The sequence below is a fragment of the Tenrec ecaudatus genome, chromosome 5 (assembly GCF_050624435.1).
Source record: "Tenrec ecaudatus isolate mTenEca1 chromosome 5, mTenEca1.hap1, whole genome shotgun sequence".
NCBI lineage: Eukaryota > Metazoa > Chordata > Mammalia > Afrosoricida > Tenrecidae > Tenrec > Tenrec ecaudatus.
Window position 1 is genome coordinate 57,350,342 of NC_134534.1, and position 26,447 is coordinate 57,376,788.

General features: G+C 47.9%; 1 protein-coding gene across 1 annotated transcript in view; it reads left to right on the forward strand.

Moving 5' to 3' along the window:
• The window catches only part of PAG1 (phosphoprotein membrane anchor with glycosphingolipid microdomains 1), a 172,230-nt gene that overhangs the window by 137,475 nt on the left and 8,308 nt on the right, over positions 1-26,447 (forward strand). The window contains exons 4-8 of the mRNA XM_075549537.1: positions 12,806-13,014; positions 16,347-16,398; positions 19,034-19,130; positions 21,075-21,682; positions 24,652-24,711. Coding sequence (XP_075405652.1) covers positions 12,887-13,014; positions 16,347-16,398; positions 19,034-19,130; positions 21,075-21,682; positions 24,652-24,711 — 945 coding nt within the window. The 5' untranslated portion in view covers positions 12,806-12,886. The remainder of the gene's footprint in view (positions 1-12,805; positions 13,015-16,346; positions 16,399-19,033; positions 19,131-21,074; positions 21,683-24,651; positions 24,712-26,447) is intronic.

Below are 26,447 nucleotides of genomic sequence, written 5' to 3' on the forward strand. Positions count from 1 at the left end.
GGCCCTGGTCTCAATAAGCCAGCCTGCGTGTAAACACCCCATCCATCACCTGGCCTCCGAGCGCATGCTACGTAGATGCCTGCAAAGCACTCCGGATGCCCATGCCTACTGCGCGGTTGAGGAACGAGACGTGGAAGAGCAACAGAAGATGAGCGCTTGTCTCCAGGGTGTAGAAACACATGGTGGCCGAGTCGAGATGGCCTGGAAATCGCTCCATGTCTCACCCAACGCCTGGGGTTTCTGGACGCCGTGGGGACAGCCGCATGTGACAGCACTCGGCCAAGGCTACACATCAGAATAGAAAGAGCTAGAATCGCGAGTCAAGTGATCTGTTCCACTCTTCAATGGTGCTTCCCTCACCTGCACAATAGAGCACGGAGCCACTGCATCTAAACCTGCCGGAAATAAAAGAGCTTACAGCAAAGGGGCCAGTTTTCTGTGTGTTTGATATCAAGCCTGGTAGGTCCAGACAAATATAGAACCAGGCCTCTCTAGGATCCCAGTGGGAATCTGGGGAAAAGCAAAACTCAGAACTCAGCGTTGTCGAGTTGATTCCATGTCGACAATCCTCTAGGATGGATAAGAACTGCCCCTGTGTGTTTGCAAGACTGTAAAGTCTTTCTGTTTCTCCCGTCGAGTGGCTAGTGGATTGGAACTGCTCACCCTGTGGTTAGAAACTCAATGCATCGCCCACCACGCCACCAGGGTTCTTTGATCATGTACATGGGGGCTTCTGAGAGTTGGTGGAAATTTTCCATGATATTTTCATTTGATGATTTCCACAGACTTTTTTTGAAGCCCTCTCCTAAAGGACAGCGTCTTGGTGGTGTGGTGGTTAAGCGTTGGACTGTGACCCACAAGGTCATCAGTTCGAAACCACTAGCCACTCCAAGGGAGAAGATGGGAGCTTTCTACTTCATAAAAAGTTACAGCTTCAGAAACTCACTGGGCAGTTCTACCCCATCCTCTAGGGTCACTATGAGTCGGCATTGACTCAACGATACTGAGTCCTTAGGAAAGGAGATGGCTCCATAAACGCTGTCCTGCCCAGCAGCCAGGTAGTCAAGAAAGCTGACTTTGCACTTCTCCTTCTCCCGCCTCCCCGACTCTCACCCAGTCCATCACATGTCTGCGTGGTTTCAGAAAACAGGTAGGACGTTTCTTTGTCAAATGTTTACTGTCTTTGTATTGACTCAGTGGCAGTGCGTTTGAGGTTTTGTGTTTGGGAGACCTAGTAATATCTACCACCTTTTGGATACTTGTATTTGTTCAACAAATGTTTGTGAAGCGCTTTCTCTGGGCCAGGCACATACAACTATATGTGAGCTATAACCAGAGGCACCTGTGGACAGATCATATGCTCTCGGGATGTTGGACAGCTGAGGAAGCACACGGCGCTTCATCATTTCAGCTGTGAGTGATGCGAGTAGAGGAAACCATGCAAAAGAGGGGCCGGAGCTAAACTATGAACGCTGTTGGTGCAGTGGCTAGCGGGGCCCCTCAGGAGAATGACGGGGGGCAGTCCAACCTTGGAGACGTGAGAGGCCGACCTCCTCTGTCCTGTGGAGTCATTATGAGAGGGAATCGACAGCAGTGGGTTTGTTTTTTGGTTTTGGTTAAACTAAACTCGGAAGGCCACCTGTAGTTGGAAAACTGCTTCTTGGAAAAGCCATTTGAACCAAGATTTAAATGACGAGACCATTGTCACCAGGTGAAAAGCACAGGAAGAAAGGCTGAGACTATGTGATTTTTCTCTTTCCCTTGAGAATGGAGCTCTGGGGGAGCTGTCGGTTAAGTGTTGAGCACTGCTCACCTCAAGGTCAGTGGTTCAAACCCACCAGCTGCTCTGAGGGCGAAAGAGGAGGCTGCCTGCACCTATAAAGAGTATGGGTCAGGATTGACTCAGTGGTGGTGGGTGTCCTATGGTAACTGTAAGATGGGTTCCCCTGGGGAGAGCGGGAGGAGAGTGGAGCTCGCAGGAGTGAGTCCCTGAGGGAGTGGCGAAGGTGTTAAAGAGGAACGCATCACTGTGTGGCAGCAACCCTCCTGCAAACTGTATGCATTCTAGAGTTGAGTGTTTGCCTGGGGACACACTTCAGTGTGTTTTTCATTGTTGGCTTCATATGTCTCTCTCTTCTGTCCTTGTCTCCCTCCTCACTGCCATCGAGTGGATTCTGCCTCACAGAGACCCTGTAGGACAGAGTGGAACTGTCCTCGTGGGTTTCTGGCTCTAATTTTCTGTGGGAGTTGAAAGCCTCATCTTCCTGAGGAGCAGCTGGTGGTTTCAAACTGCTGGCCCTGAGGCTGGCAGCCCATCAAGTAATCTACCATCAAGTCACCCTCACCATATACAATTAGGAATTTGAACTTGAATTTTGAGAATCAACATGGGAACCTGCTTTCCATTCTTTCTTACAGAACTATGTGCTCATAAGATTTTGGGGAACAGGGGCCTACTTCCAATATTCTGGCATATGTGGATGCTGGGGATGTGGCAGAAAATGCAGGGGACACATGTCTTCCCTTAAAACCTAAACCATACCTAGTCCCAGCAAGTCATTTCCAGCCAATATCGGCTCTAACGGGAGCAGACAGGCTCGTCTTCCTCCCAAGGGGAGACTGGTGGGTTTGAACCGCCAACCTGACAGCACCCCAGAGTTCCTTATGATTATCCTAAAAAACAAAACAAAGCAAACAAACAAAAAGCACCAAACCTCATTGCAATTGAGTCAGTTCTGACCTCAGGGCTGGTAGGAATGCATCTGGAAGTTTCCAAGACTGTAACTCTTGGGGTGTAGTAAGAGAGTGTTAAATTACTGGCCTTGCAGTTAGGGTTACTATGATTTCCCTCTAGGCACTGTTACGTTAGATCAGATGAACAAACAGGCAGGCAGGAAGAGAGCCCCAAGTCCAAACTACAACAGCCCTGAAACAGCCTATTAAAAAGACCTGCTTGCATAAAAAGAAAGCACTTCTTTGCCCGTGCTCCTAGGCCAGTCTGTGTAGGACTGATTATATTAAGCAAAAGAAAAACAAATGTCTCAGGATTCGATCCTGTGTCTACGAGGGGCCTTCAAAGAGATTGAGGGATCCCATTAGCTTTTCATTCCATCTTCCACCAAATTTTGGAAAGCCCTTAAAAATACACGGGAAACATATTCTAGATGGGCCATTCTCCGTCTCTCTGGGGCTTGGCGTTCAAGTCTTAGACAGTGAGGAAAGGCAGCCTGAAGTCATTGCTCACCCGTCCCTACCTGGTGCCTTTTGGCCTTTGTGAAGGCCGTAGCAAAGTGGCAGGGCTTTCATAAACAATAAATCGTGTTACTTCTGTAATGTCCGTTTAATGTATTTCTGAAGGCAGGAGTAGCCACACACACCCCTCCCCAGAGAAGCATCAGCCTCTCCGTTTCCTGTGTGGATCGATAGGTTTGGTATGTAGGGACAAGGTAATCCGGTTAGGCTGACAGACGGCCTTGGGATTTATGGTCTGCTCTTAGAGCAAGTGCCTGCCTGGCCCATTCTCCCCTCGCAGCAGCAAGTCTACACCACAGTGTGGTTTGGTCTGGTGATGGTCAAGCTTCCCGGGATTCTTTCTCAGACATTCACAAGTGGTGTCTCTCTCTTACGCTGCCACGGGAAGACATGTCCAGAGAGGGCGCTGGAGAACTATTATAAAATGGATCAGAACCACAGTCGAGAAAGCCTCACTGTGGAGTCCTTGACCTCCCTCATCTCGTGAGGTGTATTTCCCTCCGGACTCGGGGAGAGAAACAGGGACCTTGGTTGCCCAGGACCGCCCCGCCTTAGTGGATGGAACAGTAAACATCGGTTTAGGAGGTTCTCCTGCTTACAACGGTCCTGATGCAAAGTTCAGTGTAGCAGGCTGGGTCATAGGACAGTGTCTGTAGTCGCAAGAGAAACTTACCTGCATTTCAGCCAGTAAACCAGGTAGGTGCCCAAGAGTGGACCCCAACACCTGGTACCTGCACATGTGTAGGAGCAGAACCTCACTCCGTGGGTTTCCAGTGACTGGTTTATCGGGCATGTTGTCAGGTCTTCCTTCCCAGGTTCCTCAGGGTGAAACCGAACCCTCAACCTTTGGGCTGGCAGCTGAGTGTTACCCATCTACATCACCTGAAGCCTGTAAACATAGCATTCTTCCCAGAGTCACGCGACTGTATGGAGAGGTTTAGCAGCGTCAGCCTGTGCATTGACCAACATATCTCACAGGACAGGGGCCTGGAAGAGAAGGTAGTTCTTAAGCCATTGTAGTATCTAAAGATACCTGGTGACAATGAAGTTGGGGGTTCAAGCCCACCAGCTGCTCCTTGGGAGAAAGCAGAGTCTGCCTGGTTGGGTGGAGATTTGTGGTCTCAGACACCCTGCAGAGGAAGGGTCGCTATGGGTTGGGAGTCACTCAGAGACACTGGCATGGGGGTTAAATGTCGTGGCCAGGAAGGAGAAGCGTTGTAAGGATTGTGCGTAGGCCCTGGACCTCTTTGTTTGGTCCATGGAGGCAGTCACGTACGGCGGTGGTTTCTATCACGTTTAATTAGGAGCCCAGGCAGACCGCTGTAAAATGGTAATGACTATCATTACCAACCTCACGCGGCTTCAGCGGAACTCAGTGTCTGCTTCTGTAGCCAGTCTCAGTGGCCGTGGCACCACGTTATTATGGGCGGCTCTCCCTGGATCCCAGCACCACAAGGTAAAGGTGCGTGACTGAAGAGGTAGCTGCCATTCGGCCTGACCCTTTCATTAATTTCATCTGGTTTCTGTTATCGGTCCTGTCGGAACCTATTTTGGAGATTGACAGTGTAATGCCAAGCATAGGGCGCAAGCTGCAAGCGTGAGCCACTAGGTCTTGATGAACCCGCGGTTTCGGGCTGAAAGTTGGCTTCTACCGCCACCTGGTGTTAAGACTGGCACATGCTTTCAAAGGAGGGAGGAGAGCCCAGGTGGTGTGGTGGTTCCTCACCTCAAGGTCAGCGGCTCAAAACCACCGGCTGCTCCTCAGGAGAAAGACGGGCTTTCTACTCCCTTAAAGAATTACCTTCTCGGAGACTCTCGGGTGCGTTATACCCTGTCCTGTAGGGCTGCTTGTGTTGGATCGACTCCATGGCGATCTAGCTTTTGAAAGTAACAGGCCAACAGTGTCGCCTATTGATGAAATTTATGGAACTAATCGCTATAAAAGGACAATAAGGTATTTTGATGTGATAAGTCCAAAATAGCTATCCATACTAACTTCTGGAAGGATCTTCAACAGAAATCATACCTTTTCTGAATGAAATGACAAGTTCCCAAAGGAGACTCAAATTATATACAATTTGAGGGAAGTACTATTGACCCTTTAGCTGAAATATCATCCATTTGTCCTAAATTGTACTCTTGAGTCCATGATTTTTTCCATTAATGTGGCTAATTATCACATCTATTTGGAAACAAACAGAAGTGATATCAAATCTTCTATTGCATAATGCTGTCATCTTCAGCATCTCCTCCTGGTGAAACTTCTGGGTGATCTGATAAACAGCAGTCGGGTTGCAATAAAAACATGTGGTCTGACTTTGACGCATGTTGAGTACACTCTTCTCCTCGCTGATCAACATGGTCAGGTTCTGAAGACCCTGTCACGATGCACACATCAGCACTAGGCGAAAATGGAGGATGACCATATGAGATCACAGAACGGATGGCAACTCTGTCTTCCATCAGCGACCACTGACATCCTTAAATAACCACCAAATGACATCATTACACTGCTACCTGACCACCAAGCATCGTGGGCTGGTCAAGCTAACAAAAATCCTGAACTACGTGTTTTCCCGAAAGTAAGACATCCCCCGAAAATAAGACCCACTTACAGTTTTGCCTCTCGCTGAAATATAAGGCATCCCCCTGAAAATAAGACCTCCAAAAATAAGGCCCCTCGAAGCTACCGTAACTCTGGACTCTGGACCGTAGTGGCGGGCGCCGCTGTGCAGCTCACTGCTGGCCGTAGCGCAGCTGGGGCAGACAGGAAGTGTGAGGTCTCTTTTAATTAAACAATAAATGTGCACTGTATTCTTCTTCATGGAAAAGTAAGATATCCCCTGAAAATAAGACCTAGCGCATCTTTGGGAGCAAAAATTAATATAAGACACTGTCTTATTTTCAGGGAAACGGTATCGCTGCCAGCATAACCCTTGCTGCTCAGTGTTCGTTACTGCAAAATAGCCAGATACAGTGTCACTTTTCTCCTATTGTCGTAACTGTGAAATAACGAAAAACAAGATCATGGAAAGTGAGGATAAGTGTAACTCAAGAAGTATGTACACGTTTGGTGTGACAATAGATTAGTCCCCAGACTTTTGACGAAGCCGTGTTCTAGACTTGAAGGTGGCACAGTCACTGAGCAAGGCAAGAACAAGACTGAGAGAAGTTACTTAAACGTTTACATGAAAATTGTGAGAAATACCTCCCCCCAAAAAAAACCCTCATATATTTCCTCGATTACAGAATAATTCTAGAAACCCAGGAAATAATCTGACTTGATATTGGAGTCCGTCAGAGAGAAGTTGGTTCTCGTGGGCCCGTGATACCATCGCGTGACAGTGGAGCTTCGGGAAAGGACATGGACCACCCATTGCTCAAAATAAGTGGAATGAGAACCCCGAGCATTAAATAAAATGCAACATGATTAGTACGTGACGGCCCGTGTTCCTGAGAAAAGGATATTCAGTTTCTCAAGATGCCTCGGGCCATCCACTCGAGGCCTCCCCTCTGCCAGCCAGGAAACGGCAGTGCCATGCTCCTGGTGCGTCCAGACCCACTTATCTTCTGCTTACTCTTAGGTCAGAGGTTTTCTTCGTATCCAGAATTTGTAGCAGTAGAAATGTCGGAGCAGTTGGGAGGCAGTATCTCTCATCGCCCTGCTCCATGAAGACAGAGATCTCTGTCTCCTGTCTTCTTTACTCAGTCAATGCACATACAAATCTGAATCCCACTGGAAAGTGTGTCAAACATTTTGTTCTCAGACCAAATGTGTAAATAGTCTTTTAGTCCACATAGAACAATGCAGAACTGTGTTTTCACACACGCACACACACACACGCACACACTCACTGAGGGTGGAGGGGACAGTCTCCAAGAATATAAGGAGGACATGGCTGGAGAAGAAATGAGCAGGACAATGATCCAAACAGAAGACGCGAAAAGGAGGTGTCATCAGGGCGCCTGGCTTTTCCAAAATGGGCCTACAGCTGCCCTACAGGTCTGCCCGGGCCAGGCCCCTGAGAATATTCAGTTGAGAGCTTCGTGAGTGGTCACAGCTGCTGCCATACCTCCCGCGGCCAGTAGGCTACCATGGAACTGTTGGAAGGATTCAGAGAGATGGAGAAGCGCCAGCAATTGGAACACTTGTCCTTAGGGATTACAATGTATCTGACTCGGGACAGTGTTTTCCGGCAGATAAATCCTTTCATTGTGAGAATTTTGTTCATGATGAGAATTTCTAGAGGGGGCGGTACATAGCAGTGTTTTCTGTTTTGTTTTGGCTTGCTTTTTCCCCTCAGCTTTTCAGAAAATTGTAGTTGAAAGGAGTGAGCCAGGCGTTTGGGCACATTTTCACGGAATTATAATCTTTATTCAATAGCGTGTGACAGTCCCTTTTTTAGCCTATTTTCTCCCTGTGCTGTCCTATCAAGGCCGGCATCCCACTTAGTCCGTCATATTCTATTGGCCTCCCTGTTGAGAGCGGGAAAGAGACCGTATACAGAAATGGACAGAGTTGGTGCAGGTGTCGTGCTGGGTTTGCTGGTCGTTTCTCAAACAGCACACTACAGTTGGAAGAACTCGGCCCTTACAGATAGGTGTATTGGTGACACTGCATGCCTACATGCTGAGCTGACAGGCACATGGGAAATTGCTACCTTTTGTCCACGCTTCCTAATGTGCTTGGCACCTTAGGGTTTCATTCCATACACTTTCCTGGGTCACTGTGAATTCGATGCTTGCTCGAATGTACTTTAATACACTATCATGGTGCCCGTTTGTCTCCATCAACAATTCTGAAAGAAGTCACAATTATATCCATTCCATTATAGCTGTCCAGGGGCAAAGCTACCCCAAAGAAAAGAACTAAGTTATTTCCAGGCATAATGTACAATCAACCCGAAAAGTAAGTTCTGTCCAATTAACCATAAAAATAAGTTCTGTGTTCACTGTTGGCTCACCGCCTGAATGAAAACTGCTTCGCCTCCCAGATGAGTTCCCTTTGGATCCACCTAAAGGCTTCCTGGTCTTCGACTCTTGATTCCTTCCTCAACCTTGACGTGCTCCAGTGAACCTTGAGTGTTCAGATGACTGCCAGCCACAGGCCTCCTGCTGGAGGATAAAGTCTTAGTTTCCCCGCCACTCCCACAGGCCACAGTGGTGGCTGTTCCTGACAGTGGCCACGGTGCTAGCTGACGTGGCCAAATCCCGCTCTAGCTCTGTCCGTGGAGCAAATGAAAACACTGACCGTCTATTTAAAGAAAGAGATTGTTTGGAGTTTGGCTTCATTAGCATATGACAAAAATATGTCTTTGCTCACTGTTTTATTTTTTCCTGAGATTAGAAATTTAAAGCATATTCTTTTCGAATTAGAATGTTCTCAAATCGAACAAAGCAAATGTTATTTAAGAACAACCTCCTGGATGACCAGGAATTGTTAAAGACTTTGATATAGTCCTCTGGTTTATTATTTACACCTCTCGACATATGTAGTGAAAGTAATTTGACTGTCTTTAGTGGAGAAGTCTCCTGGTTAAAACAGCAGAATCGGCCAGTGAGTTAAGGGCGCCCTCTGGAGGCTACAGCTTTGCAGTCAGAACAGCGGGCCTCACCCTCAACTTCCCAAATAAATCATTCATCCTCTGGCCGGTGTTGGTCCTGTCACCCCACATGCGGCAGAGCAGACTCACAGAGCTTTCCTGGGACTAGACGGTGCAGAAGGCCCATCACCAGGCCTTTCTTCCACCTCATTGCGGGGTGGGTTCAAACCACTCGCCTGCTTTGGCTAAGTGGTGGTGGTTTGGGCCTTCTGTTCGTTGTTTAACCATTATAAATTGGGGGGTGGGGGGGTGGAGCACGTTTGTTTGTGCCACCTAGGAACTCACCCGCAACGTCTGCTTCTGGGCGATGCAGCTTGTGTGTAAAATGGGATTCCCAGCTCCTTCTCGGGAGCCCTGGTGGCACAGTGGGGTAGGCATTGGACTGCTAACCACAAGGTTGGAGGTTCGCACTCAGGAGTCACTCTGGGGAAGAAAGATGAGGCTGGCTGCCCCAGGAAGACCGACAGTCTCTGGAATCCCACGGAGGGTGGCCATGAGTCAGGATCCACTTGGTGGCAGTGGGAGTTTTGGACAACGCAGGTAGAATCCCTGGCGGGACAGCGAGACACAGCTGCTTCCCAGGAAGGTCAGCCACAGCGCAGAGCCCTGGCCGCTCCAGTGAGAACATTGGGGTGGCCCCGCGCACGTCTCTAAAAATCACAAAACCCACAGGGGCAGCTCGCTTCCATCCTGCCTGTCCCTACAAGACAGACAGCACTTCACAGATGGTGACCTCCAGGAGATGAGGAAAACTCAGAACAGAGTCTCTGGCCTGCAGGAGATATTAAATAAATGATATCTCCCTGGTCGTTTTCAGCTGCTGGTAAATACATGTAGGTATTATTTATTGTGAAATGATAGTATGCAGAGTCCATTCATTCATTCATCCATCCATTTTCACATTCATTGATTGGGTATTCCTGGGCTCGGTGGACTCTGGTCTTGAATATACACGGTCACGTACTCGGAGCTCGTAGTAAGAGGAGTAGAATTGCCTGATTGTACTTTCCCAGGCTATTACCTATTGCAAAGCTTTTGGGTGGAGCTGAACCCCAATCACAAGGTTCCTTGATAAATGATGGTGCCTGTTTCCTTGGTTGAGTTTGACCTGACATCATCCTAGAGAACAGCATGGGGCGGGGAGGTCGAGGCACAGACGGGGTGAGAGAAAGGGTGAATAATTGAGTGTGTGTTTAAGAACACGGTAGGAAATGCTTCCTATTGCTCTCATTAAAGCAGCAGCAACAGGGAGCCCAAATCCGCATGTGCCTATTTGCCCTCAAGTACTGGAAAAGCACTGAGACCATAGTTTAAAAACGTATGAAGAAGCCATCCCTCAGAATGTTCTCTATCACAAAAAAAACCATGATGCCTCTAAAGGGAACCAGAGACGCATGTAAACCACAGCTACACGAATGGATTTCTGCCTCCCGCCTAATTCTAGCCCCAGTGTAAACCACTTGTGCTTATGACGGGCCCTCCTCGACGTTCTGGACCATCATGAAGAAATCTCAGAAGTTGTGCGTGCCACTCAGCGAAGTGTAATGAAGACACCAGATGGCGCCACCTCTCAGGAAGAATACTGTTCGGGGTCTTGAAGGCACGTCTTCAAATCAAGAGTCATCTAAGGGAAGCATCAGCTAAGTCCACATGGAAGAAGCACAGCAGCCTGTGTGATCCAAGGATTATAAATGATAAAATCCAAATCCCATGGAGGGAATGATGATATGTGACCTCAAAACATGAGTAGCGGTTTATAGAAGGCTTTGGGTGAAGCGGAAGCCCATTTGCAGGATCCCACACAGAGTAAGCCCTTGGTGAATCCCCCTGACCGTGGTGGACAACAAACACTGTGAAGACATTTAGGGGGGTGACCATTTGGTAAAATGTAATTCCTTACTACTTGATTTCCATTTTGACCCATTGTAAAGGTTTTTTTTAGTTTTTAATATTTTCTGCTTTTCCATTGCGGTTTTTCCGTTTTGTCATTGTTGTGGAGTTGGGTTTGCTTTTTTTTTTTTTTTGTCTTTTTCTTGGTTTTGTTCTGTATAACTTCCTGGATATGAAATCCAGGATACATGAATCGATACAGTAACCGGATTGATAATTACCCCCGGGCACGGCAAGACAGGATAGGCCTGGTGGGGATGGGGAGCTACAGACAAGGAGTATGAACAGAAAACGTTCTGAAATTGATTGTGGCAATGATTACACACCTGTTCCGAATGTGAGGGAATGATGAAACTGTATGGTGTGTGGAGTATCTGCCGATACAGAAGTACATTCAGGGCAGAGAGGTCTGTTTCGGTTCTGGAGATGGACACCCAGGGGCTCATCTTGACCGATGTGCCTGAGGACGCAGGGTGATCGCGCACTTTATCTGAAGAAGTTTTAAGAAACCTGCATTGGTGAGAAAAATGCCAAGAATGTTGCGTTGAGGGATTTTTTTTTGCTAGCATGCTGGTCCTCCTGCTCATTCTTTCGAAGGTAGTAAGGACTTAGGAGAATTTCTGAGATAAACCTTGCCTGTTCAGACATATTTTTGTTCCCCAAACTCAGAGTGCATTTAAAAGGAACACCAATGTAAGCCGCTAGGTGAGCCCAAACTGCTCTCTTGACGTAGTGGAAATGGCAGGGAGGGGTCAGAGAGATGAAAACCCTGCTGGAGGCTATATGAGGAGGCAGCCGCTTCCCATCTCTGTACTCTTACCCAGTAAAAGTTTCGACGGTTGTGTAGCAGTGCTTTTTGATCTACCCCCGTGGATATAGATATATGACAGGTGGTCAAGAAAGTTTCTCCCAGTATTATTTATCTTAGTAAATTAACGGACAACCCAAAATGTCCGTCTATAAAGAGTTAAATAAATCAAGGCATATTTGTGTAAAAATATAAAATTCCACTCCCCACAAACCAAGTTCACTGTCATTGAGTCAACTCCAACTCACAGCCACCCTCTAGACCAGGGGTCCTCAAACTTTTTAAACGGGGCCAGTTCACTGTCCCTCAGACCCATTGGAGGGCCAGACGACAGTTAAAAAAAAAAACTATGGACAAATTCCTATGCACACTGCACATCTCTTATTTTGAAATAGAAAAACAAACGGGGCAAAAACACCTGGCGGGATGGATAAATGTCCTTGGCGAGCCACATGTGTTTGAGGATGCCTGCTATAGACCAGTGGCTCTCAACCTTCCTGACGCCGCGACCCTTTCACACAGCTCCTCATGTTGTGGGGACCCCCAACCATAAAATGATTTTTGTTGCTACTTCATAGCTGTAATTTTGCTACTGTTATGAATCGGTCAACCCCCAAAGGGGTCGCGACCCACAGGTTGAGAACCACTGTTCTGTAGGGTCTCTGATACTATAAAGCAGTCTATAGGGAAGGTCTCTGATACGGTAAAGCAGTCTATGGGGTCTCTGATACTGTGAAGCAGTCTATGGGGGTCTCCAATACTGTAAAACAGTCTTATAGAGTCTCTGATACTATAAAGCAGTCTATGGGGTCTCTGATACTGTAGTCTATGGGGTCTCTGATACTGTGAAGCAGTCTATGGGGTCTCTGATACTATAGAGCAGTCTATGGGGTCTCTGATACTGTGAAGCAGTATATAGGGTCTCTTATATGGTAAAGCGGCCTGTGCTTTTGAAAACCCACAGTACAGGTAGTGTTCTGAGCTTTACCCAGCGCCACCACCAGGGCTTCTCTGGTACCCTTCCGTAAAACCGTTGGAAGCAGTAATATGGCGTTGGCCTTCCTGAGGACGGAGGACCTCATGCAGGGCAGCGTCCAGCCCCAGTCTAACGCTCTCCTCTGTGCGCTGCAGCCACCCCGCCCTGGCCTTTGCCCAAAGCCCTTCCTCCAGACATAAACAGAATGGCACGATTTGGGGACTTTACATTGGGAGTTGTTTCAAAGCAAAACAAAAAATGCTCTTCTCTCTGCAGGAAGACTCCGGCCCCAATGACGACACTTTTGAGGACCTGACTGACTGCCCTGCCCCAGGTTGTCCCGTCCTGGCCGTCACCATGGGGCCCGCTGGGAGCATGCTGGGCAGCAGCGGGCAGATGCAGATCGCCCTGTGGGGGAGTCTCGCAGCCATGGCCACGTTCCTGCTCATCACCTTCCTCATCTTCCTGTGCTCCAGCTGTGACAGGTGGGCGCTCACGAGGGCCTCCTGCCGCCTTAGAAGAATAGTTTCACATCAGGCCGTAGGACAGCGCATGTGGACTCTTTGATTGGCACAGTGCTCTCTTCCAGTCCGTAGAACAACCTGATGGGCACTAAGCGGACTCCTATGAGGGGCTTCAGGAGGGCGCACTCTTTCAATCCCATTTTCCAGGAGCATTTTGAAGCCTTCTTGTCTGACCCCCCCCCCCCCCGCCCTTTAACAGATTTCAAACACCGAGTCCCAGGGAACAGCAAGTTGCCCAGCTTGTGAGCAACAGAACTGGGCTTGGGACTCCAGCAGCCTGGCCAAGTGGCTTTGTGGCCCAGCTTAAGCCACTGGTTCTCAACCTGTGGGTCACGACCCTTTGGGACGTCAAATAACCCTTTCACAGGGGTAGCCTAAGACCATGGGAAAACACACACATATTTCACAATATGCAATTCCATATTGTTTTGTGATTAATCGCTATGCTTTAATTATGTTCCATTTGTAACAATGAAATATATAGCGTGCATATCAAATATTTATATTACGATTCATAACTAGCAAATACAGGTAGGAAGTAGCAAGAAAAATAATGTTATGGTTGGGGGGTTACCGCACATGAGGAACTGTGTGAGGAGGTGGCGGTATCAGGAAGGTTGAGAGCCACTGGGCTAAGCTATCCTGAACAGTAGCTCTTCCTCTCGCCACCTCTCCCTCTGATGCCGAGGTCTGGAACCTTCCTGCTGGGCATGGTGCTTTTAGTAAAAGGCTTTTCAGAGAGAAAATGCTTACAAATTGTTGCTCAAGAGTCGCTCAAGACTACTTGCCTGTTGCCTGCTTGAAAAACAGAAAACTTCTCCAGAATATGGCAGGCCTCCTGCTGGGGTGTATTTTCCCATAGAGCTCAGTACCCCTAGAGCCATCTGGTTTGCCCAGGTCAGACAGGAACTGAGGAAGTGGTAAGGAGTTACTTCCTTGTCTGGCGACTGAGGTATAGGTGTGTGTACCCGAGGAGAGAAGACAGCCGGCTTCCCTGTGTCGCCCTGGGCTCTCTGGGGAACTGACTGCCATGTACAAAAGCCTGCTGTAAATGACATTCACAGACACTGGCCACAGAAATTAACTCGCCTCTCCCTCGAGACTGCAGAGTCTCGGGACATTTTAAATATTAATTAAATGAAAATGTTGATTTTTATTTCACTTCTGCTAATACTACAAACTCCCCAGAAGAGAACAGGGACCTTTCTTTCTCTCTCCTTTTTCTCACGAGCACAATTTGGTCTTGTTTCCGCGTGTGTGGGCACTTCACAGTCTACCTGGATTGTGAGCAAACACTAAATGTGTCTATCTGTATTTTATACATAATACACAAATATATTAAAACGTTGTGAATTACTGTATTATATACCACATATAACTTTGTTATGTATTATATATAAAATATATCATTTAAAACTGAAACAACTTTAAAATGGGTCAAAATGGAAATAAAATGATAAGGTTTTACACTTTAGCTTAACTACATCTGCCATAATTGACTTACTGTAAAATCAATTATATAGCTCTGTCTGATAACAAAGCTGTTCCCTTCTGTGGACTGTGACCAGGGTGGATTCACCAAAGGCTTAATCCGAGGGTAGGTTGGATTCTGGGTCTCCACTATAATCTATAGCCTTTTGCAAACCAGTGTTCACAAGTTAAGCTCTGGTGCCATTCCCTTCATGAGATTTGGATTTTATTATTTACAATCCTTGGATCACACAGGCTGGTGAGCTTCTTCTACGTGGGCTTGGTTGACACCTTGCATTAAAGATCTTTGGTTTGCTACCACTGGGAAGTTCTGGGAGCGCTGGTGACTGGCTGCTCCTAGCAAGTGCTCTTTTGCTCAGGGAGCAGTAAAGCCCTTTTTAACAGCACCAAGAGCGATACTTCCGAGACATTTAGACACTGTTGTTATGTGGTCACGGAGCCTTGGTAGAATGGAAGCCAATGAAAGTTAGCTCACCCCCTTTCCAAACCTCCTTCTCAGTAACTGCATACACAATTCCGTTACCATTAATTAAGTCTGGATATGGCTTCCTACCCTAAAAATCTCTGTCAGGAGGAGAACTCCATAGATCTCTCTGAGCCCACGTAGCCTCTGCATCCCCATACAATGAGGAGCCAGTCCTCCATTCCTTGAGCAGGTCAGTTGGCCAGGAAGTCCCTGTGGCTGGTGGGACACTTCTGCAATTATTCATTGTCCCTGCAGGCGTCACTGTTGCCTTTCAAGTAGTGCACAGGCCTCTGGTCCTGAAGGCTGTCTTGAGACTGCCTCAAAGGAAAACAAACTCTATTTTTACTCCCCGACTTGTCCCTGGACCGGAGCACTGATGACTCATCCGGAGAGTATGTGCCCTTCCCAGCGTGCCAAAACTTGCACTTGCTTCCCGATTAGCTTCTCCATTCCACTGCAGCCTCTGATGTTGCAAAGTGAAGCGAAGAGAGAATTGTTGGGATTTTCTCAAAGGGGAAAAAATTAAAAGGCATCCCTGGCCCCAGCATTCTAGATATCAACAGTTTCTGCACGGTACCTGTCTCTGCCTTTTCCTTGTACATTCCTGCTTTCAAGTTCCCAAGGAAAAGTTCGCAGGAAAGAGGTGGAACAGTCTGCGGCTGGGCCTAGATCGCCCCCATCCCTAACACCTGTCCATACGTGAGGGCTCACAGAGAATCAGATGGCCGTTTCTTTCTTCCTTGGCAAAATGAGCTTTGTTTTAAAAAATGAGAGACAGGTGTGGGTCGCACCTGGGATGCATTGAGTGCGAGTGAACCAGAAGACAGAAGTTCTACCACTGAACTCCCCATGCTGTGCCACGTCTCGGTACATTTTAGCAACATTTAAGGAACCCTGGCAGCGCAGTGGTTACGAGTTGAGCTGCAAACTGCAAGGTCAGCCGTTTGAAACCACCAGCCGCTCTGGGGGAGAGACAGGGCTTTCTACTCCTGTGAAGAGGTATAGTCTCAGTAAATAGATGAATGGTTTCTTGGGGATAGGTCAAAAGGGAGGTGGGGGGAACGGGTTTGAAATTGGGGAAGGGGTGTAAATTAACAAGGAGTACAGGAAAGAAGACAATGTTCTGAAATTGATTGTGGTAAAGATTGTACAACTCTTCTTTCTTTGATTGAATTGTTTTGAGATGTAGGTATGTCCCAATAAGACGATTAGCAAAACAAGAATTACAGCCTCACAAACTCACAGGGGCAGTTCCTATGCTGCCCCATAGGGTGGCCTTGAGCCACTTGCACTATACAGCAGCCAGTGAGTGGCAGCCTTTTGTTTTCTGTTTCAGAGAGAAGAAGCCAAAGCCTCAAGGTGGAGATCACGAGAACCTGATGAATGTGGTAAGACTCCCAACCCGTGTGTGTGTTGTATGTACATATGTGTGTGTACATACATGTCCCCCTGTACACACCCACCAGTGTTTCTGACACACCAGCCACCATCCAGGAGGTGCTGGGTGCTTCCAGCCTAAATGAAACACAGGGCAGGGGCTAAGCTGAGGCTAGCTCCGCCCACCAGGCACGCTCCCTTTCTGGAGCCTGCCGGTCTAGACCTGCACCATTCACCAGCTTTCTGGGGATAGTTCCTGAAACAGGTGAGGCCTGGTCCATTTGTTCTGTGCCAGAAAGCTTTATTTCTAAAGGAAAGTTTTCCACGGGCCTCTGTCCCATCTGCCGCACCAGCCAGTCATTAAGCCACCAGGAGACGGGAATTCAAAGTTACCAAGGAGTGCCCGGTGGCATAATCGTTCCAAGTTGGGCCTGTTAGCAGTGAGGGTCAGCAGTGTGAAATGACCACCCTCTGCTCAGGAGCAAGACGAGGCTTCCTTCTCCCCTAGGAATTCCCTACAGTCTCAGAAACCCGCGGGCCAGTCCCACCCAGCCCTAGCTGGTTGCTGTAGGTTGGTATAGACTAAATGACATGGAGGGATTTTTCCTGGGTTTTGTTTGGTTTTAGGTGGATTCCCTCTGCTTTGCTGGATTTGGGGGAGCTGTTCTTTTTGTTTTGTTTTCTCAGTGCTTCTGGGTAAAGTGGACCCATGCTGAGGAAACACAGACTGAGACAGGTCCCTCCCACGTGGTCCTCTCAGATTCGGGGTTTTCCCCTGAAATGACTGAGCAAGTCCACCTTCCTGTTCCCTGGGCTGGGCCTTCCACAGAGCATGCTTCCTGACCCTTGCCCTTTTGCTTCAAGATCAGGCAAATCCTGGTGAAGCGAAGAGGGTACAAAGAGGAAGTCTGATGAGTCTAATAGAGAAAACGCAGCCAGCAACAACGTTTATCGCTCGCTGGGGAAGTGGCCCCACCCGGGCTGCCCTGACCCAGAATGCACAGGACTCCTCAAGCCCCAGCAGTAGGCAGGAAGTGCTCAGGATTCCCTGTTCCTCCTGGGAGCCCCTGGGATTCTCTCTCTCTCTCTCTCTCTCTCTCTCTCTCTCTCTCTCTCTCTCTCTCTCTCTCTCTCTCTCTCTCTCTCTCTCTCTCTCCCTCTCCCTCTCCCTCTCCCTCCCTCCCCCCTACCCACACCTGGGCTATCTCACCTTCCATGCAGCCTCAGAGTCCCATTTCTCACCTGTTCACGGCCCTCAGTCTTGCCCTAATGGTGTCACCTGGAGGAAACTGGAGAGAGGCGGGGAAGGAGGATAGAGAACATGAGGGGTGCGCAGGGGTCCTCCACCCCTGCTTCTGCCCGTGGATACCTGGCTCCTCTCTCTCCTCCCCCAGTTGCTCATACGGAGTGGTCAGGCGTAGGTATGTAAACAGTGGTGATTCCTGCTCCTGCCCTTTGGGACCCTTCACAATGGCACAAGGCATCATTCCATCGGGAACCAAGCTGAGCACCCAGTGCCTCCGACCTTCCAAGTTGTCTCCCTCTAGAAAACAGTGGTTCTCAACCTTCTCATGCTGTGACCCTTTAATACAGTTCCTTATGTTGTGGTGACCCCCAACCATAACATTATTTTTGTTGCTACTTCCTAAATGTAATTTTGGTAGTGTTATGAATCAGGTGACCCCAGTGAAAGAGCCGAAACCCCCAAAGGGGTCGGGACCCACAGGTTGAGAAGAGAACTGCTGCTCTAAAATGAAAATCATTTAAAGAAAGACGGGAACTGCCCTCGCAGTTTGCTTTTTGACTCCTCGCCACTATTCAAGCTGTCCCTGGGTCTGGCATGCTCTTCTTTTATACGTACAGAACGTCAGCCATCAAGAAAGATCATCAGCCTCTCCGCTTGTCCTGGATTTGCTTGTAGGAATTCTCAAAAAAGGTTTCGTAAGCTGTGTTCAGCACAAATGCTTATGTAAAGCTTGAATCCCGAGGCTTGGCTGGTGGTATTAAAATAGGCTCGGAAGTCAGTGGAAAGGACTAAGCCCCTCACCCATCCGCTGCGGATGACAAGAAGGGATGCTCCAGTGTTCTTTGGGTGCCGGCGCACCTTTTAACGGCCAGCATTGCACACCGCCCATAATGCCAGGGCCAGGCAGCTGTTCACTGGAGTCCATGTGCCCTCTTGTTGCCTCTAGTCCCATCCCGGAACTAAGGGGATGGATACCCTGTGACCTAGCGTAGCTATTTGCAGATGACCAGGGAGGAAGCTCCACAGATGGCTTTGGGAGATTCTCAGCGATGCTGCATTTGGAGGACAGGGTGTCCAGGAGTGCTTCCTACTGTGGGATATGCTCTGTATCTGGTCCGTCCGGTCTGGTAACCACTTACTCCTTGTGGGTACTTAGCATTTGACATGGGACAAGTACAGCTGAGGGACGCTGCCTTTAACTTTATATAACATCGCTGGAAATGGCCACATGGGGTAGTACAACTCTAAGTCTTGCCACATTTGAAGAGTATTATTTACTACTCTTACGGGCTGCGTGGGTTTGGGTTTTGTGGTTGTTTACATGTTTAGAAAGGACTGGGGACATTCTCCGTGCAGCCTTGATGTTGTCTCAGCAGTGTTTCGTGTGTGTGTGTTTGCAGACATCAGACAAGGAGATGTTCAGCCGATCCATTACAAGCCTGGCAACCGATGCTCCGGCCAGCAGTGACCAGAACGGACTGCTCACCAATGGTGACAGTAAGTCCTGCAACCATACCAGCTTCTCCCGCAGCCTCACCTCCTAAGAAAGTTGCTGGAGTTCAAAAAATGTAGCTCGAACACTGGGGTCGGGGGGTCTTGCTCACGCTTAGGCTTGCTCCCAGCGTCAGTAATCATCTCATTCGGACAAATAACAAATCTTTGTGAAGAATAGTAAGAATGAGCTTTGATTAAGTGAGTTTTGTGTGGCAGGCTGTACTCTAAGTATCGTACATGTTCTAATTCATCTGTCCCAACCACAGCCTGTAAGTTATTCTCCCCTCACACCAAGCCCCGTGCCACCAAGTCAGGTCCAACTCACAGTAGGCCTGTAGGAGGGTAGACCTCCACAGGCTTCCCACGCTGGCATCTCTGTGGAAGCACGCAGCCGCACCGTTCTCCCCGGGAGCAACCGGTGGGTTTGAACCGTCGTCCTTCCTATGAGAAGCTGAGCGGGTAGCCAATCAAAGCCAAGTGAAAAACTCATGGCCAAGGAGTCCTTTCTGACTCAGGGAGACCCTATAGGACAGAATGGAACTGTCCCTTGGGGGTTCTGAGGCTATAGATCGTTACAGGGTAAAAAGACTCATTTTTCTCCTGTGGAGCAGTCAATGGGTCCAAACTGCTGACTTGCAGTTAGTCACCCAGCGCATCACCAACCAGAAGCCCTGTAAATCGTGACATTCTGTAAGACTTACAAAGGAAGAGCCTGTGTACGGCGAGTGGGCTCGTGCTCTACCGCTGCCGTAACAAATTACCACAAAGTGAGTTGCTGTAAACAACACAGATCTATTTGTTTGCAGTTCTAGACATCAGAAGCCCAACGTGGGTCTCACGGGGCTAAAAATCCAGGTACTGATAGGGTTATATTCTTTCTGGACACTCTGAGGTGGAAAATCAATTTTCTTGCCTTTCTTAGCTTCTGATAGCCACTCACAATCCTTGCCTAGTGACTCCTTCCTCCATCTTCACAGTTAATGACTCATGTCCTCATGATGATCCAGTACGTAAGACTATGATATTGTTAAATTCACAAGGGCTTTTTCCAAGTATCCTTCAGAGGCACGATTTCTGTTCCCCCCTTGTCTCCCCCGCCCCCCCCCCCCGTGAGACACAGGTATTTAGTAGTCTGCTGTTCGCAGTGTACCCTCCTTAAGGACAGTGCCCTCTGTTTTGCTTAATGGTGTATCGCCAACACCTCAGACAACCCCCGGCACATAGTAGGCGCTCAAAAATACTTGAACAGGGAACAGAATGGCTTCACACAAGAGCATTTCTTTGGCAGTTCATGGATTCCACATTTGCACTTTCTATTTTAAGACAGGAAGTTGGGGATGGGGAGATGCGTGCAATGAGGCAGAAGGAAAAAAAACTTCAAAGGGGAACATGGGGTGCTGGGTCCCCTTGTTCTGCTTTAAGGGTATGTGTTTGCCTCCCTTTGAAGGGGGGGTAGGAATAGATACTAATGTGATGGAGGCCAGACAGACGGAAGCCAGTGGAGTTGGGGAGCATGGCCACCACCCTTGCCCCTCTTTTGGGTGCTCAGCCTCTCATACCATTTAACCCACTCGAATGAAGAGAAGGTTCTAAAATGTATCTGGTAATGATTGCCAACTTTTAATATATTTCAACCATTGAAACGTATGATACGTGAATTATATATCAATAAAGTAAGGTCCCTCATGTATAAAGATGTCATGAAAGTAACTGTGGACCCAATGTATAGCCCAGGCAATGTATTAAATATGTTATTTGAAAGATATAAAAGAAGATTTTGGTTTAAAACCGTGATTGAAATAAGACTAAGAACTGGAAGACAGGCCTGTATCTATAATTTGCAATCAAGAGTCTAATAAAAATGAAGCCTCTTTATTTAACCAGAATGCTGAGTCACTCCGATGATTATGTGAGTTGTCTTCCCACTTTCCCGCCTGTCTGTCGCAGTCCTTTCAGAAGACAGTATTATGACCTGCATGCAGCATTACGAGGAAGTGCAGACCTCGGCTTCTGATCTCTTGGACTCCCAAGACAGCTCGGGGAAGCCTTCCAAATGCCATCAGAGTCGGGAGTTACCCAGAATTCCTCCTAACAGCACAGTGGACACGATGCTCAACACGAGAAGTGCAGATGGGGACCAGGGCCTGGGAATGGAAGGCCCGTATGAAGTGCTCAAGGATAGTTCCTCCCAAGAAAATATGGTGGAGGACTGCTTGTATGAGACAGTGAAAGAAATTAAGGAGGTGGGCGCCACTCCCCACCCAGATAAAGACCTCAATGGCAAAGCCAAGCCGACCCCTGCCTCGAAGGAGCTCCCAGAGCCCCAGGCCCAGGGCAAAGCAGAGTTTGCGGAATATGCCTCGGTGGACCGAAATAAAAAGTGCCGACAAAGTGTGAATGCAGAGATCGTTCTGGGATGCTCACGTGATCCGGAAGAGGAAGCCCCGCCCCCTGTCCCTGTTAAACTTCTGGATGAGATTGAAAACCTTCAGGAGACGGCAGAGACACCGACAAAAGACGAAGGCGCCAGCGAGCTGACCACTGAAGCTAACAAGGTAGGCCCTGGCATTTCTACTGGGCATGCTTCTGTCACCACTAAGGGTGGCCTGCTGGTGCTGTCGGGTAACATTGGGGTGCGGGCCACGAGGTGGGTTGTTCAAACCCACCAGCCACTGTAGAGGAGAAAGATGGAGCTGTCTGCTCCCATAAAGATTTTTAAGACAGCCTCAAAAGCCCTATGGACTCGGGCTACTGTGAGTCAGAAACAGGTCATTGGCTGGGGCTGGGCTGGGTTGGGGTGTTCTGTGATATCTAGGAGGCTCACGAATCGTGGAGGGTTCTCCTTGTGCGTTGTTCTGGGGAATATATTCAAACACCTTCTGGCTTGTGAGAGGTGAAAGCCGTCTTGGTGCCAGCTGCGTTGATTCCTTCCCCCTCTAAGTCAGGAGCTAGTGAACACCCGTCTGTCTAAAACATTTCTTTCCCTGCACCTTTCCTTGGATATTGTTCAGGTTTTAGGTCCGGCCTAAATAGGGACACATTCTCCATTTCCTCATTTCAAAGACCAAGAGTGGAAAGGAAGGCTGGGTTCTGAGTCTCGCATCCAGTCCCTTCTGCACCTTTTTACCTCACGCATGGTGACCTTTACCCTTCCACGATCCCAGAAATCAAAGTCTGGGGCAGGTCAGGAGTGGGTCGCCTCTCAGCAGTCATGGGCTTGGTCTCGTTGCATACAAACCAGTGACGTTGGCGGTGATTCCAACTCCTGGTGACCCCATGTGTCAGAGTAGAATTTGTGCCCCTTGGCTCTTCAATGGCTAATTTTTGGCAGTAGATCTCCAGGCCTTTATTTTGAGGCCCCTCTAGATGGACCTCACACCTTTCACCTTTCAGTTAACAGCCACGTCTGTTCATCGTTTACACCACCCAGAGAATCCCCGAATCGTTATGCAGTTTTTTATGTAAACCAAATAAGTGATTTTTCTTTTCAACAGTTTCTAAACAATAAGCTACAACTCAGAAATGTAGACATTCAACAAAGCTGTAACATGTAAAGAAAAAAAAGCTGTAACATGTATCCACCATCCACAAGTCCCCCCACCCCTCAGTGTCTGCCAACTCGGTATATGAGTTACAGTAACTTGAGCTTCACAACCTCAATGGGCAAACTCTCCTTGGAATTTCACCAACTCCTTTTTCTTCACGCCTCTAATACCTGATGTCTCTCTTCTGCACAGAAACCATCTTTCAGCCCGTCCCGATCATTTCCCTCCTGCTTCTTTGCATTTTCTCAGTCATCCAGGAAGCAGGGACATGAGCTAAGAGTGAGAGTGGGTGAGACAGTATTGGAGCTTTGGGGAGAAAGAAGATAGGGTGTAGATGGCTGAGAGTAGAGGCATGGATGCGTGAAAGAATGTACCATAGGGAGCAGCCCAAAGGACTTCCTTGAGGAAGAATTCCCCACAGTGTTTGGAAAGATCTTCGTGTGTTGAACTCTCCAGAATTTACAAAAAGGAAATGAGTCTGAGAATCAATGAATGAGGAGCCAAGGTCATTGAGAAATGGGAGCGGGAAGCAGCCTGGAGTAAATGTAGTCGTGAGTGATTCTGGTCCATGGCATACCTGGTGGGGTGGTCATAGGGAGAAGAGAGGAAGGATGGAAGGATGGACTCGGAATGACTGACACTGTGTTCTGGTCTCATGGTGCAAATTTCACAAGAGGAAATCCCACCATTGCGCAGAGGACAGCTGGAGAAGCGAGTTCCTCAGGAGAGAGCCAGGCTTCCGTTAGCCGAGGAAAGTGAAGCTCTAATTCAGATAAGGAACTACAGAGCTATTGGAGCAAAAAAAAATTAATACAGCCTTTAATCAACTGTATGTACTACACACTTTTTTCTTTGTAGATGTATTTAATTTTTTCAAATAGCAAATATTATTTGCCACTTGCCAGACTTACACATCTCAGACTTTTCACAAATGGCATCGTTTTAGCTTTCCTTGGAATTTGTTAATGATGTGTTAATAATGCCTTGGGGCATGCTTAATAATTTTTTTTAAAAAGAAAAACAGCCAGAACTTGATAAGCTTATTTTGTTTGTATTAGAAAGGACATAAAGCATAGGGTGCGTCTTGAACACTCAAGAACGGTATCTAATTGGGCCTCGCAATACACGTTGCTTGTGAAGAACTTTCCTAGAGCCTACTAACAAAGAAATGCAATTCCTTAAGCCACTCTAAGAAAGAGCTTTGTTTGTGGGGCAGGTCCTTGGCAGTTAGGGTTACCACTCTGACAAACAGAGTAAATGGTGATGCGCTAGCAGGCTGGACTGGCTCTCTTATCTATTCGGAGGGGAAGTGGGCCTGAGTTGACATAGCAGGTTTGCCGGGGCTCACCTGCACTTGCACCTGCAGAGGCCCATGTATGTCCAGGGCTGGATCGCACTGAAGAAGCAAAAGAAATCCAGGTTAAGATTTTCTATGTTACTTTTGACAGCCCCTGTGCCTTGCTCCCTGTGAGACGCCACGGAAATCAGTGTTGCCTTCTTCTTTGTCCATCTCATGTCTAACCCCTCGATTACATCAAGCACTCCATGTTGACTTGATAGGGGGAAAATTCCATGTACAGATACTCAAGGATCTTTCCGTCATTATTCGTTTTCCACTCTCCTCTTAAAAAGTCACTGTGCTTGCCTTTCAGTTCCATTTGGTTTACATTTGAGTAGGATTCAATCCTTCAGTGACAAGAATCAAAACAGCAGCCTAAGTAAATCTGTGGCTTCTTTGAACCTACAGAGTCAAACATAAAGTTCTAAGAAATTTCCATAAGTATATTACTACTAGGCATCCAAGAAAACCATGCGACAGATTTTATAAATGCTTATTGCTAAGTGTGTCCCATAGTTCCTTTGTGGTTACATCTCAAATATATGGGAAAACTCATTGAAACATTTTTATAGACAGACATAAAATATGCAAAAGGAAGGTTGGATGGATGACATCTCTTTGGTTGTGCTTGTTCCCACAGAGATTCAGCGCACTGTCCTACAAGTCTCGGGAAGAGGACCCGACTCTCACAGATGAAGAAGTAAGTGCTCTCCCATTTTAAATGACCAGGATGCCCCAGAGATACAGAATAGGGCCTCTGTCCTGAAATAAATGCACTGGAATTTTGCTCTTGGTCTGAAAAATGAAAGTACTTCCTTAATCTTATGCTTGAAATCAAGGTTTGGGGATATTGGCTTTATAACAGCTAAGAGAAGCAAGTGAGTGGTGGAGGTGAAGATAAGAGGTCAAAATGAGCAAAATAAGAGAAATTGAGCGGGAAAGGAGGTTCAGAACAAGAAAAGGGAAAGAGAAAGGAGGATGGGGATGAAGAGAGAAATTTAAATCTAAGAGCCTTAGTCAGCAGTCTGGAAGACAACATTAGAAGAAAATAAATAATGAGTTAGGAAATGCAGCAAACGGGGACAGGTGGGCTTAGGAAACTTGATCCAGCCTGGGAAAGAGATGGAGACAGGCTTAGTGAGGAATGGGGTTCAGACAGCAGTTAATTTCCTGAAGTTGCTTGATTGCAGACTGGAGATAGGGTTTGGCGTACAACCAGTAAGAAAGGATTGCATATTCCCCAGTACCGCGGGGCCTGGGAGGGGGCGGGGGGGGGCACTAGTTGCATTTTCAGTGAAACATTAAAATTGTAACAGCCAGGAGATATACCTGCGTCAAACTAAGCACAGACAGAGATATGAACAGCTTAAGTTATCTAGCTACATATCGCTTCGATCTGGGATGCCTGTCACAACAGATTGTGTACAGGTGGCAATAAGAGATGCCTATGTCGAGGCACAACGCTTCCTGTGATTCTGAGTATTGAAATGTGACGCGGGGCTTCCACACTGAGAGCTCAAGTAGCAGAGGCGCTCTCCTTAGGTGGGACTTGCCACCTGCCTCCAGCCCCTGCCCCAGCGAGCGGATCTGCACACACTCACCTCTTCACACAAGCCCGAACCCTGGGAGTCCGCGTTGACACCCATTTCTGCACTGCCCTCAGACCCAGCGAGCCACCAAGCTCTGCCTCTCCTCCCCCACAGCCAGCGCTCTCCCTCGCACTGTGGCCGGCCCCGACTGGATCAGAGGGGCGGCCCTGCTCGGGATGTTTTGGTGGGCCTCTTTGTCCCTTTCCAGTCTTTCCTCCACTGGGACCCAAAGTTATCTTTTTCTTAATTTCAAAATGCAAACTAGGACCAACTACGGATCCCTCATGGTACTGTGGTTGGTAGTTCAGACCTAACAGCCACTCTGTAGCCACGAGGTTGAGGCTGTCTGCTCGTGTAAAGCTTGATGTTCTCAGGAACCCTCGATGGGTCGTTAGGAGTCGGGATTGACTCAACAACAGTGGGTGATATACCTCAGATTAATGCAAAAAAAAAAAAACATTAAGCCAACCGGGAGCAGCCCTGGCGGAGCAGTGGTTACAGGGCTCGTTGACGAACAGAAAGGGTGGTGCTTTGAATGTGCAGCTGCTCCATGGGAAAGAGCTGGCAGTCTAAGTTGGGAATGCTAGCCTGCCTTAGAACGGTCACCTCTATGTGGCAAAAGTTGTCCGAAGATTGACTCGATGATTCCAATGCTCGGATTGGCAAGGACCGGAGGACCTGAGCCACCAGCGCAGAGCGTTTGTTAACGGAGGCAGAGTGATTTGCAAACAGAGAGTGTTACCATTACACCGTGGGATATGAACAGTATACAGCAAAACTCTTGCATGGGCAAGTGTTTTGTTTTATACATTGTGTGTTTGGGCGATAGAGTTTAACTGCAACACTG